The sequence below is a fragment of the Mercenaria mercenaria genome, chromosome 8 (assembly GCF_021730395.1).
Source record: "Mercenaria mercenaria strain notata chromosome 8, MADL_Memer_1, whole genome shotgun sequence".
NCBI lineage: Eukaryota > Metazoa > Mollusca > Bivalvia > Venerida > Veneridae > Mercenaria > Mercenaria mercenaria.
In genome coordinates, this window is record NC_069368.1 from 69,949,083 (window position 1) to 69,966,133 (window position 17,051).

At 35.3% G+C, this 17,051-nt stretch overlaps 2 protein-coding genes across 2 annotated transcripts in view; one reads left to right on the forward strand and one right to left on the reverse strand.

Moving 5' to 3' along the window:
- LOC128558903 (focadhesin-like) overlaps positions 1-17,051 on the reverse strand; it is a 322,592-nt gene that overhangs the window by 117,060 nt on the left and 188,481 nt on the right. The window contains exon 3 of the mRNA XM_053549183.1: positions 11,694-11,768. Within this exon, the coding sequence (XP_053405158.1) occupies positions 11,694-11,768 (75 nt within the window). The remainder of the gene's footprint in view (positions 1-11,693; positions 11,769-17,051) is intronic.
- On the forward strand, positions 7,393-9,977 carry LOC128559095 (uncharacterized). The gene is made up of 2 exons (XM_053550151.1): positions 7,393-7,618; positions 8,388-9,977. Exons 1-2 carry the CDS (start codon positions 7,396-7,398, stop codon positions 8,828-8,830), a joined length of 666 nt encoding a protein of 221 aa, XP_053406126.1. The 5' UTR covers positions 7,393-7,395; the 3' UTR covers positions 8,831-9,977.

The following is a 17,051-nucleotide window of genomic DNA, read 5'->3' on the forward strand; positions in this document are numbered from 1 at the left end:
CAGACAGACAGACAGACAACCTGAAACCAGTATACCCCCCCTTACAATTTTGTTGTCGGGGGGGTACAATAAAGAAGGAATTAGATCGGGGAATTGAAAACTGTTCCTTATAACCGAGTGTTGCTTATATCCGAGTTCCTTATAAGTGAGGTTTACTGTAGTGGCAAACATGTATATGAAGTTTTATAAAAATATTCAAAACCACTTCCAAGATATGGCTCTGGATGGATGGATGGACAATGCCAAAACTATATCCCTCTGCTTTTGGCGGGGGATTAAATTTTTAGAGTTATGGAACTTGCTACATAAACAAACATTTTGATCTTAAAGGTTTGTTTGAAATTTCAATCAAATGCATGGACAGATTTCAGTAATACATGAGGAAAGTGTGAACCTGTGGACATTTTCAGTGAAAAATGGGAATGATTTTGTCAGAACAGAAATCAGAATCATGGTAACTTGTATATGAACTTGCCTTAAGATCCTTGCAAACTGTTTCGGTGTTCAAATGCAATATCTTTACCCGTTTCAGAAATATTTAAAGAAAACATCAATTTTTACACATTTTATTTGTCAAGATGTTGAATAAATTTGTTAAAATAAAAGCAAGAGTAATGGAACTTGATGTACAAATTTACATAATTTTATTACGTCAACTTTCAATCAAGTGCATGAATAGGTTTCAGAAATATAGAAGAAAATGTCAATTTTTGGAAATGTTCCAATTAAAAAGTTAATACAATTTTGTCAAAACAAAAATCAAGAGTTATGGGACCTGGTATGTGAACATGCTTTATGATCCTACAAACATACTGTAAGTTTCAAAATGATATCTGTATCAGTTCCATAGATGGGACTGGATGGCACAGTATGAGATGACACAGGATAGGGATGGATGGGATGGGACAAAGTGATTCCTATATAGCTCCTATAAATCCAACTTTGGTGGGAGTATAATAAAAGTTAAGAGTCATGTAAATTGCCCTTTGAAGACAACTCGGGATGCCAAAGACATGCATGAAGTTAAGAAGCATTTGGCCTATCACAGTAGTTTTTCATCGATAAATTCATTCCTGCACTGTTCGCTATTCGGTCAGTAAATTTGCAGCAAACACCCCTTCAAATAATAAATGGTATTGTCCAAATGGAATGATGGACCAGTCCAGTTTACAAATTTAGCAGGGTAAAGGTTAAAAAGAGCAAAAAAAAAACACATGTTACAGGAAAGCTGGATCAAACAGTAACTTTAAAGTACACAGCTCTTCTTAACACTTAGCCTGCTGCAGGCGAATTTAACAGCCTTTGCAAACAGCTTGGAAACAGATCAGACGCCTATTAAATCGGTGTCTGATCAGGTTCCAAGCTGTTTGCTACTCTGACAATATTTCTTCCAATTTTGGAGCAAATTGAATGAACTTTACAATTTTAGCAGACGACATTTCCAGCAGACGACAATTTATATAGCATGCTAAAGGTTAAAGAAGGTAATAATCTGTAGCTGAGACAAACAGAAACCTAAGCCAGCAACTATCAGTAAAATGATTCTTTGTCTGATACCATTATATCATAATTTCCACCCAGACAGTTGTAAATGACAAAACTGTGATTAATTAAGTTTTTTCAGGATACATCAATAATTGCTTTCTGGAGATGCTGTCAAAACAGGATTTAGAGATGAAATGTTCAAATTAATGAGTCTAATTTTAATTACAATACAATTTTTCAGCAATTCTGACTTGTCCAAACTGATTTCAAAATTTAGAGTTAAGGAAATTTGATGGTAAAAAATGTTCTATGGTGGAAAATTTCTACTTTGGAACTTTACAATACTTTATTAATAACAGGAATTCTATGGCCAAAACTTGAACTTTCTTCTCATTTCTCCATGTTCAGTAATGCATGTCTGTTCAATTCTATAGTATTAACTACCTCTTCATAGAGCAAAGGCAAATATTTTCTTTTCCTTTATGACAACATACCTTCTGTAGTAGTATTCAGTTTTCAACAGTTGTACTTTTAGCAGGATTTTCTTAGACTTATAACCTTTTAGTTATTGTGGCACTGGGAATTTAACCAGCTACTATAAAGTAATTATGTCTAATTGCCACAACCCCCAAAGATGTCACACATGAAACAGATACACAGAGAGAAAGAGATTCATTTATTTTCTCTTTCTCAAGACTATAGTGTAATAGGGGTTTTCTATAATTATAATATAAGTTTTCGGGACATAAATAATTTAACTTCTTTAATATTTTCAGTGTGTTTATTAGATTTAAATTCTAGTTATAAAAATAGGTTTTAGGGATATAAAATAATTTAATTTTGTTCAATATTTTCAAGTAGAATTATTAAGTTAAAATTCTTGAAAGGACCGAGTGTACTTGTCAAACATGTCATTGAATCAAATGCCACAGGGTCTTATCTGTTTACTATTCAATTTATTTACAGAAAAAGATTTAAAATATACTAGACTACCTCGGAAGTTTACGAGATATTAAGGTAATATTGCACAGGCCTGTCTAGCATTTCTCCTCTTTATAAACGTATCTATGGAGATTAAAATCAGCTTGTATACAGCGTTATGGCCTCTAAAAGCCACATGGCTCCAGTGTTACCAGACTTATAAAACCTGTGGTAGAACTTTCACACACATACATAAGATCGAAGACACAATAGTTCGTTTCTATGAAATTAAATAAACATCAGAAACGAACTATTGTGTCTTCGATCTTATGTATGTGTGTGAAAGTTCTACCACAGGTTTTATAAGTCTGGTAACACTGGAGCCATGTGGCTTTTAGAGGCCATTACGCTACAAGACTAAGAATAATTGAACACTTATGGTAAGGTGTTGGCAACTCAACCAATATGGCATAAGTTCAAACTAACTAAGTCCATAGGGGTCAAAGAGACACTGATGGTTGGCTTAGTGACTGCAATGCAATAGGGATCATCTACTCGGCATGTCAAATCATCCCATGAAATTACATTGTTCTGGGTCAAGTGGTTCTCAAATTATAGGATGGAAACGAACGATTCTCCATGTTCTGGCCCCTGTGACCATGACCTCTGAAAGAATGGTCCCAAAATAAATAGGGGTCATCTACTCTGCATGTCCATCAATCATCCTGTATAGTTTCAAAAAAAAAAAAAAAAAAAAAAAAAAAAAAAAAAAAATTTGCAAGTCCACAAAAAATCTTTACCAGGTAGAGATTGGTCAAAATTGGACACCTCAAAATTGGATGTATCATGCATGTTGTACTACAGAAAAGAGGTCTCGATTTTTCCCTACGACTAGTTATGAAAAAGTTACAATAAAAGCTATTTAAAGTACCGTATTTAACCTAAGTCTTGGGACACCCTAAATCTTGGGACACCCCTAAAATGTGGAAAAATAATTATTTTTCTTGACCCTAAGTTTTTTGACATGTATTTTCTCAGAGTATTTTTCGTCCCTAAGTTTTGGGACTAAGGTTTGTTTACTGATTCAAGATGTAACCCAAATACCATTATTATACATTGTATGGTGTTGTATCGATCAAAATATCAAATAATTATAAGAACCAAAGACTATTTTTTTAACATTTTCGTGTCGTGTTTTTACTAGTAAAGTGTTTTTTTACCATACCAGTTGTGTTTTTTTTTTTTTTTTTTTTTTGCTGCAGCCAGGAAGTCCATTTTTCCGTTATTTATTTATTTTAATTTACCACTGACTGGAATTTACCTGCGAATAGTACAGATATCAAAACGCCATGCCGGTAATTTTCCATTCCTCGAGCACGTGCGACCTCGTAATATCCAACTTACAACCCGTTACTTTTATTCATCGACACGTATACAAAAACAGCGCGTCACGCATTCATTTTTTGATTTTATCGCTTCAGATTTTCAACACCGATTGAGAAGTAATATAGTTTGAATTCTATAACGATTTTAAAAAGGTATCGACAGAAATGTTTCATTTTCATAAAATTACTTGCAAAATTTCAAACAGCGCGATCCTAAATACTTACTTCTTTCTAAAAGTAAATAAATGATACAAACTATGGGCATAAAATTCAGACTTTTGACCAAAAAGTGCAAAAAACAGAATAGAAAAATCTTAAATAATGAAAAGGCGGCAGCAATATAAAAATATGAAGTAAAACGATTTTTGGAAAACAGATTTCTGTTACGTGACCTTGTGAACGTAAACAGAAAATGCGGTTAAAAAACAAAAACAATAATGATGCTGTTGCGTATTTTTAAGAAGTTTTGAATGAATCTTTGTACATGTACATGTATTTTTTGACACGACACTTTATAATAAGATATTCTTCTCAAACCATTTTGTAATTTCCTTGAGGGCAAATAGGTCACAGAGGTAAGATATCCGCTATTATAGTTTGACATGTTTACCTGTCAGTTTATACGGGATATTGCACATTCGCCTTAACAAATTAAAAAGAAGCTTTTTTTATTGATTGTTACAACACTAGATCTACTTCTCAGCAGAAACGAGGCCGTACGATCAAACAGTGATGTGCAACATGGCGCGAAAACATGACGAAATGCCATGAAAATCTCTGGGAAACTATACCGCTTTGATCTCCACTTCTAATGTCATGATACCGACACATTTTAGCTCTTTGAGGGGGTGTTAATTGATGATGAAAACAAGGCCAATTACTTTTTTTATCAACAGAATAATTACCGATAATCGTTGTGTTTTTTTTTTCGCTTTCGACACGGGTGGGTGGGGGATGTTACCCGATGACGATTATTGTGTCCATATTTTTGGGACACTTTTCAAAATAATTATTTTTCGGGAAATAAGTCTTGGGACAGTGAAAAAAATAATTATTTGATGCTGTCCCAAGACTTAGGTAAAATACGGTAACAACAAAGGGAGGTAATTCTAAAGAAGGGAACTGTGCATGACACTTCGTCTCATGATGGTGTATAATTGTGCCAAGTTACATCAAAATCCCTCCATGCATGAAGAAGAAATGCTTCGGACAATGTCATTCTTGTATCTGACCTTTGGGCTCTAAGTGTGACCTTGACCTTAGACCTAGGGACCTGGATCTTGCGCATGACATTCTGTCTCGTGGTGGTGAACATTTGTGCCAAGTTACATCGAAATCCCTCCATGCATGAAGAAGAAATGCTTCGGACAAAGTCATTCTTGAATTTGACCTTTAACCTCTAAGTGTGACCTTGACCTTAGGCCTAGGGACCTGGATCTTGCGCATGACATTCTGTCTCGTGGTGGTGAACATTTGTGCCAAGTTATATCAAAATCCCTCTATGCATGAAGATCTGTTTGTTTGTTTGTTTTGGGTTTAACGCTGTTTTTCAACAGTATTTCAGTCATGTAACGGCAGGCAGTTAACCTAACCAGTATTCCTGGATTCTGAACCAGTACAAACCTGTTCTCCACAAGTAACTGCCAACTTCCCCACACGATTAATCAGAGGTGGAGGACTAATGATTTCAGACACAATGTCGTTTATCAAATAGTCATGGAGAACATACGCCCCGCCCGAGGATCGAACTCGCGACCCCGAGATCCGTAGACCAACGCTCTTACCTGATGAGCTAAGCGGGCGGGCTATGCATGAAGAAGAAATGCTCCGACAATTTTTTTTTTTAAGAAAAATATGATAAAGGGGAATAACTCAAAAAAAAAGGCAAGGTAGAGTTATTGTTCTTGCACACTGCACTTCCTCCCAATGTGTTCTATCAGTGTATGAAGTTTGAAGAAAATCCCTCCAGTGCTTTTGGAGTTATGCTCCGGACAAAATGTTTTAAGAAAATGAGATAAAGGGGAATAACTCAAAAAATAGGCAAGGTAGAGTCATTGTTCTTGCACACTGCACTTCCTCCCAACGTGTTCTATCAGTGTATAAAGTTTGAAGAAAATCCCTCCAGTACTTTTGGAGTTATGCTCTGGACAAATTTTTCTAAGAAAATAAGATAAAGGGGAATAACTCAAAAATAGGCAAGGCAGAGTTATTGTCCTTGCACACTGCACTTCCTCCCAATGTGTTCTATCAGAGTATGAAGTTTGAAGAAAATCCCTCCAGTTCTTTTGGAGTTATGCTCCGCACAAAGATCGTTGCGGATGGACGCACGCACGCACACACAGACGAAGAGCATTTCTAATATCCCCTTCGCCTTTGGCGGGGGGATAAAAAAAAGAGTAAGAAGCAATCAAGGTATTTGTGAGGTTCCATGTGGGATGAAATTGACAATCGGATCAAAACTTGTTTCAATGGACAAAAAGGAAGTGTTTCTATCATTTCATCTAGTTCTGACTATAGACTGATCCAGTTTTTAACTTCACCTAGAATTTAAAAAGACCAGATGATTTGTTTTGTTTTGGGTTTAAGGCCGTTTTTCAACAGTATTTCAGTCATGTAATGGCAGGCAGTTAACCTAACCGGTGTTCCTGGATTCTGTACCAGTACAAACCTGTTCTCCGCAAGTAACTGCCAACTTCCCCACATGAATCAGAGGTGGAGGACTCTGATTTCAGACACAATGTCGTTTATCAAATAGTCACAGAGAACATACGCCCTGCCGGAGGATCGAACTCGCGACCCCGCGATCCGTAGACCAACGCTCTTACCTACTGAGCTAAGCGGGCGGGCTAAAAGACCAGACAAGGAAATTTATAGAGGTCATGTATAAAATGTGGCTCCTAAACAAGATTTTCAATGAAATAACCTAGCTTTGACTTCTGGTTAACCAGTTTCAAACTTAATCTGGATTTCACCCAGTCAAAGTATAGGATAGACAATGAGTGACCGTGTCTATTCGATATATACCCGAGTGCAGCGAGGGTATATATCGAATAGACACGGTCACGAGTTTGTCTATCCGACCACGTGATATAAAATGCAGTAATCACTCAAACTGTCCCGTGCAATATCCACAAAATATAACCTTAGACCTATTGTGATGCTATCAAGTAAATGCTATAATTTGAATGACCATTGAACACTGATCACTCAAGATAATCCCATGCTTTATATTAGTCCCTAGTTCATATAAGACATTAAATGTTGCAAATTTAGTTTAGGTGCACAATTCGTACAAAATGGAAAAAATAGATTTGAATGAACTTTGTGATTCGGAAAATATTTCTGTTACTCAACTTGATTTCTTGCAAACTCAGGATTTATTTAAGTTTGACATCCCAGAAAATAAATGTTTTGAGTCAGTTCCTGTGGTCAGTGATGAACAATTAAAAAAACGAAAGGAAGATAGAATTCCTAGAAATACTAGAAAACAAAACTGCTGGGCGATGACCTGCTATGAAGACTGGGCAAAGTGGAGAAACACAGGGCAGAAACTTTGGTTGGAGACAATGGTTTAGTTCCAGTTGAACTTTCCACACAATCTCTCATGGCAATGGATTATTGGCTGTCCAGATTCATTATTGAATGCAGGAGAAAAAATGGAAAACCATATCCTCCAAGTACTTTGTATAATACATCAGCATCCATTCAAAGAGAGTTATGGGAAGTTTACGGAAGAACGGATGTAAACATTTTGGACAAAAAAGATGCACACTTCTCAGAATTCAGGAAGCAGCTGGACAGTAGGATGAAAGAACTCACGAATGAAGGTATTTGAAATAGGTTTTGTCTATTTTAATGTAAAAAGCAATAAATCTCTTCTCAAACATACTTTTTTTTCAAGCTTGACACATCTTTATGCTAAGTTAAAACTCTTATCCTATCTGGAATAAGGAGATAACTCTGCAGGTCATTTGGACACATTCAACAATATCCGGAGTTGTCTTTTATTGTTTGTATATACAGAATTGTAGAAAAAAAGTATTTTTATTTTTTTCCTCTCTCCATTATGTTTGCTCGAACTATACCCGATCGGGAGACATGCTATTAACAAAACCCACATAATTAATCGATATCATATAATTTTAAACTATGATGCACATAAGATGAACATTTGAGCCGCACCATGAGAAAACCAACATAGTGCGTTTGCTACCAGCATGGATCAAGACCAGCCCGCGTATCCATGCAGTCTGGTCAGGACTCGTGCTGTTCGCTAACGGTTTCTCTAATTGCAATAGGCTTTGAAAGCGAACATCATGGATCCTGACCAGACTCGGCCTGGATCCATGCTGGTCGCAAAAGGCACTATGTTGGTTTTCTCATGATGCGGCTCATTTAATCTACAATGTAATTATTTCTTACAATTTTTCTCTTCAATAATTTTGTGAGACAGAAATGCATTTTTAGGGACTGAAAGGCCGGGTTTGCTCCACAACTGAACCGTCGTTGTAAGTACGCTAAAATAACTACCTTTACAAAGTTATTAGTATTTACTTAAACATACAAAAAAGGTGCAGATTCGATTTTTTGTTACAGGTATTGGCATTCACAAAGACCGTGCCGATCCTGTGTCGGAGGATGATGAGATACAGCTTTGGGAGAAGGGAGTCATCGGTCACAGCGATGCACAGGCTTTATGTTACGGTGTTTTCTTTTACAACTGTAAAGTTTTTGGTTTTCGTGGTGGCGATGAACACAGGAATCTTGATGTTAACCAGTATAGTATTACTATGGAGTCTGGATGCAAGGTTCTCACTTTCATGGGTAGGAATTCAAAAAATGTGCAAGGCGGCTTAAATCAAAGAAAAGTTAAACCTAAAAAGATAAAGCAATTTGAAAGTCCTGAAAATCCCAGATGTGTGGTAAAATTATTTGAAAAGTACCTTCAGAGTATCCCACCAACAGGCCCATTCTACAGAAAACGGTTGCCGAATAATGTTGGCGGGGCCTTTAATTTTCTAAACAAAACATTGGAATAAATACACTTGGAAAATATATGAAATCCATGTTTTCTGATGCACTGATTGACTGTTCAGGCAGAAACATAAGAAATCACTCCGGAAAAGTAACCCTTTGCATGCGTATGTACGAACAAAACTATGACGAACAAGCTATCATGGACAGAAGCGGGCATCGTAGTACAGCTGTGAGAAGTTACAAACGTCCATCTGAAACCATGCTGCAGCGTGTCAGTGATTCTCTTCAACCACCAACTGTACATCCTCAGTCCGACAAGAAATTAAAGACGGAGACGGTTTTACCTTCAAATGAGGAATTTTTCCCACAAAATTCTATTGAAATATCAGTGCCAGAAACAATCACAACAGTTGTAATAAATAAATGTGGCAGAAAAATTTCCATTAATTTGTAACTTCAATGAAATAAACATATACCTTAAAGATGTTTTTCATAATTATTTCTAGCGGACAGATTTTTTTGTAACTTTGCATATTTATAGATTGATGTATGACAAGTTAAAATAAAAAATAAAAATAATAGGTACCCGTGCTTCTTTTTTCAATATTCAAAGTTTATTAAGAACACCAAATCGGTATTTTTGTCTGAAGAAACAGTTCATACATGTCATAATAAAACTACTGCAAACAATTATTTATTCGAAGTTTCACTCTGATGTTACTGTTTATGCATCCGAATTAATAACACCACTTTAACTATACATAAAATGTCAACATATAGATATATTAACTCAGAAAAATTACTCTTGACAGATGTCGAAAGTATCTGAAACTGAGAAAATCACGAAGTATTTCTTAATGATTTGAAAAATCTAGCGGACAGAATTTTTCCAAATTTTATATTATGTAAGCTAGAACTAAGACAAAAAAATCCAAACCAAAAAAATATATCAACCCTTGCTTGTTTTCAAGAAAAATTAAAAAATATTCACTCCACCCACAAAAGTATTTTTTCATTACCCCACCCACCCAAAAAAATATGAACATTTTTTTTTCTTACAAAACAAATTGCACAATGTTATTATCAGTTCCTTAACCAATATTCTTACCCACATGCGGAATAATGCTCCTTTAAGGTTGCATGCCTCTAGGTCAAATACTTTTTGAGATACTTGCTACACAAGCTTTCACATCCCATTTATGTATATATTTGACCACGTCAAGGGACATAAATCTGTTTTTATTGAGTGAAACCTCAAATAAAAGCACTGGTGCACAACTTCGCATGCTGAATTTAATTCTTGTGTGGTTTCATGACTTTTGACGCATATAATTTTTAGGTACATGCGACACAAATGTGTACAATTTGACTATCAAGGGCCATAACTCTGGTCTTACTACGTGAAATGCGGGATGGGGCACAAAAAGTATAACAATATTTTTAGGAAGTCACATCTGAACTTGAAGGAGACATATCTACGTTAAGATTTTTCTGGAATTTTATTTGACTTGGAGTCGGCTGCATCATTACTGGACGAAATAGTTTACTTTCAAATTGGCTGTCCCCAATCTATTCGATTCGAGCACTTCCTACAACTACTCCTCCAATAAAACACCATCACTTTTAAAGGTAAAATATGGATGCACGACCTATATTGTCAGTACATACGATATATTTTGCGCGAGTGCGCTGCATATCCGACAATTATTCACTTTCGGCGGCGAATTCTGAACTTTACAGTGGATATCGCTTGCTGCGCGATTGAGCTGCGCACAAAATATTGTGATGAACTCCTTTAAGTGAAATACTTTTTGCAGGGACATAGGTCATCGGTTCGAAGGATTTTGTATTACAATATAATATAAAGACATAATGCTTTCTTCTCATGAAAGTGGTATATTTATATGTAATAGATTACTAGCATTTGTTTTTCTGTTGTTTTATTTTAATTTTATTTCATTCTTTGTAAATTACCTTGAGGCGTTTATGCAATACATTTTTACACTGGGTCACATTAAGCTATTTATTTTCTGGCCTCACGATTAATTATATCATGATATGTTCTCACTCAGCTTGATAAATTTATACCCATTTAAAGGATTATTAGACAACGATATACCATGTCTATACGATTTATACAATCGAAATACTGGCCAGCGATTGGTGGAAAACAGTAGTGCGTGGTCTAATATTGACATAAACTTATGATGATCAGGTAGAAAATGTAGACTCTTGAATGTTAACAAGTGTTTTCCATGATTTGACCAAATGACCTAGTTTTTGACCTTGGGTAACCCATTTTTCCAGCTTGACATGGATTTATTTAGGTAAACAACTTGACAAATCTATTACAGATAAAGCAGAAAATGTGGAATATAGACTGTTAAAGTTTTCCTATGATTTGACCTTGTGACCTTATATTTCATACCAGATGACCTGGTTTCAAACCTGACCTTGACTTTATAAAGACAAAACTCACAAAGACCAGGTAGAAAATATTGGCTTCAGTGTATTAATTTTTTTTCTATCATCTGAAGGAATCTGGTAAAGGGTCACCTATGTGTGAAAATTTGAAATTGGGTTATGGCTTCTGAGCAGATTTCTGACTGTTTTCCCTTTGGTTGCTGTGGCAACCTGGATAGATGACCTAAATCTGAAGGAACCTAAATGGGGATCACCAACGAAACATTCTTACGACAGTTTGGTTGAAACTGACTTGTTTTAGGAGAAGCAGTAATTAGGGATGATGGACTGACAAATGACAGATATCCAATGATTTTCAAAGCACTTTGTGCTAGGGTGACCTAAAATTATCTCAGTGTCACCTTGACCTTTGAATAAGGTATCTAAGTACTGCACATTGGAAGTTTTAAATATAAGTTGCTGCTGTTTTCAATAAACCACTGCAAAACTTGAAATACAAACCTCTGGAGTAGCAGACGATAGCAGCTGACCCTTAGGCTTCTTTTTCTTCACCTCATTGTACAATCTTTCAATGGCCTGAAACACAGAAAAAATGCTTACTGCAAAATGTATTCCACTAATAACAAATGTTCTCTCAGTAGATTCTATCAGCTTGCCATTGTTAAAGGAAAAGGCAATGTTGTTCTTATGTTAATTCCGTCTGCTTTGATTTCATAAATCATTCAAAGAAGTGAAAAAATATTCAAAGTCGGCTTAAAAATGAGTAAGTTATAAGCATTTAAATATTTGATCAAAATTGGCAGCCATTTTGTTTCCATGGCAACAAAAAACAAGATGGCAGATTTATTAAATTTCCAGATACATATCTGAACAGCATTTACTTATTTATGTAAAATAATTCCTCTACTTTTTCCAGCTATAATGAAAGGAATTACTACATTTTACATCTTACACTCACTGAACATATGAAATTAATCTATTTTAAAGGTTATTTGCTAAATAAAGAATACAGCAGTGTGTAAATGACGTCACAAACACACTAAAATGGCTGTCTCTATCATCAGCCATTTTCCTAAATTTCAAACTGCCATATATTTTTCAATAGTGGTCTGACTTTAAAAATTCTTTCAGCGTTATGAAAGGCATGCGGATATCTTTCATATGAAATAAGCTTATTGTCAGGCATTCCTTACCCTTTAATATGAAAGCTGATACAGAAGAAATGACATAGGATCCATAACAAGAGGGCCAAGATGGCCCTAGGTCGCTCACCTAAGAAACACTCCATAACAGTGTAAAACATGTTTGACCTAGTGATTTCAAGGAAACAAATATTCTGACCAATTTTCATTAAGATTGGACCAAAAAATTGGTCTCTTGCGATAAAACAAGCATTTTCTTAGATATGACCTAGTTTTTGACCCTAGATGACCCATGTTCAAACTCGACCTAGATTTTATCAAGACAATCATTCTGACCAAAATTCATGAAGATCAACTGAAAAATACAGCCTCTATCACATACAGAAGTTTTTTCTTTGATTTGACCAAGTGACCTAGTTTTTGACCTCAGATGACCCATATTCAAATTCGACCTAGATTTCATTAAGGCAATCAACCTGACCAAATTTCATAAAAATCAATTGAAAAAAACAGTCTCTATCGCATACACAAGATTTTTCTTTAATTTGACCTAGTGACCTAGTTTTTGACCTCAGATAACCCATATTCAAAATCGACCTAGATTTCATCAAGACAATCATTCTGACCAAATTTCATACAGATCAATTGAAAAATACATCCTCTATTGCATACACAATGTTTTTCTTCGATTTGACCTAGTGACCTAGTTTTTGACCCGAGATGACCCATTTTCGAACACGTCCTAGATTTTATCAAGGCAATCATTCTGGCTAAATTTCATGAAGATCAGTTGAAAAATACAGCCTCTACTGCATACACAAGATTTTTCTTTGATTTGACCTAGTGACCTAGTTTTTGACCTGAGATGACCTATTTTCGAAATTGGTCTAAATTTCATCAAGGTAATCACTCTGACCAAAATTCATGAAGATCAATTGAAAAATACAGCCTCTATCGCATACACAAGGTTTTTACGTGATATGACCTTGTGACCTAGTTTTTGACCCCAGATGACCCATTTTCGCACTCGGCCTAGATTTCATCAAGGTAATCATTCTGACCAAAATTCATGAAGATCAATTGAAAAATACCGCCTCTATCGCATACACAAGGTTTTTCTTTGATTTGACCTAGTGACCTAGTTTTTGACCCGAGATGACCCATTTTCGAACTCGGCCTAGATTTCATCAAGGCAATCATTCTGAACAAAATTCATGAAGATCAATTGAAAAATACAGCCTCTATCGCATACACAAGGTTTTTCTTTGATTTGACCTAGTGACCTAGTTTTTGATCCGAGATGACCCATTTTCGAACTTGGCCTAGATTTCATCAAGGTTATCATTCTGACCAATATTCATGAAGAAGAATTGAAAAATACAGCCTCTATCGCATACACAAGGTTTTTCTTTGATTTGACCTAGTGACCTAGTTTTTGACCCGAGATGACCCATTTTCGAACTCGGCTTAGATTTCATCAAGGTTATCATTCTGACCAATATTCATGAAGATTAACTGAAAAATACCGCCTCTATCGCATACACAAGGTTTTCCTTTGATTTGACCTAGTGACCTAGTTTTTGACCTGAGATGACCCATTTTCGAACTCGGCCTAGATTTCATCAAAGTTATCATTCTGACCAATATTCATGAAGATTAAATGAAAAATACAGCCTCTATCGCATACACAAGGTTTTTCTTTGATTTGACCTAGTGACCTAGTTTTTGACCCGAGATGACCCATTTTCGAACTCGGCCTAGATTTCATCAAGGTTATCATTCTGACCAATATTCATGAAGATTAATTGAAAAATACAGCCTCTATCGCATACACAAGCTAAATGTTGACAGACGACGGACGACAGACGACGGACGACGGACGCCGGACATCGAGCGATCAGAAAAACTCACCTGAGCATTGCTCAGGTGAGCTAAAAATGTGAATAATGAAAAGAAAATAACAACAAATCCCACCCCGGTACCCTGGTCTATTTACGGTATTTTCTGCATCATAAAAAATTGTTGCTTAATTATCAAGATACAGAAATGTAAAGAAAGCATTGTAATGGTGATTATCACACGTCACTGACGTTATTAACATCAAATATTTATAATCTAGTCACTAAGCAATATCAAGCCTTAGTATAATTACAAAACAAACCTCAACTTGTCAGGATGGCAATCAAGTTTTTGTGTTTGTCTCCTTAAGATAGAATTTTCTGTCATTATAATTTCATATGATAGAGTGCGTGATTTTGATGTCAGTTGGTGATTGTTTTGTTTGTTGTTTTTTTGGGGGGAGGGCTTTTTATTATTGGAAGAAACAGTTCTGTTGCATGTGGTGAAAAGTCATTAGTGGTAAATTTGAATGTTCTATGCATTTAAAATGAAACAACCTTAGAAAACAAATATTTGCCTGTGTAATCATAAGTGACTCAGCATATATCAATTTAATTTCAATAATAATATAATGATGAACATTTATATTCACTATGCAATTCACATAGAAAGAAAATAACATTATTTTGTTTTCAAACAAACAACAATCAAGGGCGACTCTTTCCGCAAGATTGCACATATAAACTTAAGTAATTCAGGAAAAACATCAACAAAATGGTGTTGTTTTAAAAAAAAGAAATTTGAATTTGGAAAAAAAACCATTTAATCAAAGCTAAAACTCAGAAGGCCCAATGGGGTTTATAGCCCATATAAATGCACAAAAAATAACATTCAATTTTTAAATAAATGCACAATGTACCGTATTTTCCCGTATTAACGCCCCCGGGGGCGTTACATTTTCCAAAGAGGGGGCGTTTATTTGAGGTAAAAAAATAAAAAATGAAAATTTTTACAAAACTTAAAAACATCATTCAAACTAGCTGTAAAGTGTTTCTGTGTTGTTTAATCCCCCTAAAACGTAATTATTAGGCATCCAATTTAATGCAGTGTGTCTTTTATGCATTTAAATACGGTACCTCGTGTATTCCATGTCTGGCTTTTTGACACGCTCGCGACACTACACATTACGTCATGATCCAAACAGCTGTATACTTCGATAACATTTTCCTTAGTACATGCGGGTAGCTAATAGCGCAATACACAATGTCAATGGTTTGACACGCTGCTGTGCCTGCTTTTAAATTAAAAGTTCTTAAAACTGCCGAAGAAAAGGGTATATCGTAAACACTTTGCTGCAAGTTTGTTTAAAGTCGGCAGGAAGCGTGTGCGCGAGTGGTGTAAAAACAAATCAAAAATGTATTTACCGTTTAATTTTCTGTTACGTACCGTACTTAGTACAAATGTTTTGGACTTACGGTACATGGACTGTTTGAAAGTGTGTTTAATTTTTAATACACTGGACTTTAGTACTGTAAATCACTTATTATGTGGACTTATAAAAATGAGGTAGGTGATTTTTTCCCGTTCTTGCTGACTTTTTTTCCCCCCCAAAATGGGTGGGGGGCGTTAATTAGAGGGGGGGCCTTAATTCGGGAAAATACGGTATGCAGTGACATTTCTTTTTGATTTATCCTTTTGTGGAGGAAGGGTCTATTATTTCCAGCAACACCACCCACACAGTAATTGTATAAATTAGTTACTATGATCATTATCGCATTACACTATATCATACAATATTAAGAGTTTATCACAGTCCGATTGATAATGAAGCAATATTGTCTTTTATAACATATTCATTTCTATTCCCCGTTAAATTACAATGGTACTGGAAATGTCAATTACTTTCCAAACACTGATGCCTGAATTTCATATGGGGTGCAAGACTTAATCTTATGTATGTCATTGCATTAATTCTTTTATTTAGTTCAGTATTGTCAATCTTATTCAAGCTGTTGAACAAATTCATAATATTGACATTACATTTATATGTGTAGATACGTATGTAATAAAAAGGTTATTATCTTTGCATCAGGAATGTGTACTCGTTCTTTAGCGGGAGAATATTGTGCTTCTAAAGTCTGCTGCAGAACTTGTGCATAATTATTTACCGATACAAAACTAATAACCTATAATTATTGAAAACATCAGATACCTTGTGCTACATGCAATATAATGTGTAAGTTTTGAAATTTTTGCACAAGAAGGAGATTTCTGGTGTGTTAACAAGATAAAATATGGCAATTTTGTCTAATTAAAGGGCAACAACTCTAGTGTTAATACACCTACATGCCCATAATAGATTTACTCTGGAACTCTGTTTATGTCTGGCATTTCCAAGATTCAAGCACGCGCTGTGGGTACAAACAAACCATTCTATAAATAGATTGCACCATGTAGCATTGAAATATTAAACTCACACAGACACAAATTCAACCTTATTTCATAAATCCAGTACATAATGATGTTAACATATATCTGTCTTTAGTAAATAGTATCAGTTTGGCTTGTCAATTCAAAGAAAATTTGATGTATTAAAGGTTAAACTTTAATAGTTTATATAACAAATCAGGGATATGTTTACCTACAGTGACTTGGGAAAACCCAGTTCTGGATTAATTCCAGATTTAGACTATAAAAATTTTGTCCTAGTGCCAAAAATTTGTCCGAGACCTTATGAACTCCCTGTGTTTAAGTGCAGGCATCACTTCAGATATTATGGCAATGTTCAGAAATACCGTAGATACCCATGTATAATGCGCAGTTTTTTTACCCCCGGGACCACCCGCGAATTGTGGGTGCGCATAATATACAGGTATAG

Coding starts and splice junctions, on each gene's coding strand:
- LOC128559095 (XM_053550151.1), top strand. CDS start 7,396: ATGGCAATGGATTATTGGCTGTCCAGATTCATTATTGAATGCAGGAGA. Junction 7,619..8,387: donor GAAAGAACTCACGAATGAAG/GTATTTGAAATA, acceptor TTTTTGTTACAG/GTATTGGCATTCACAAAGAC.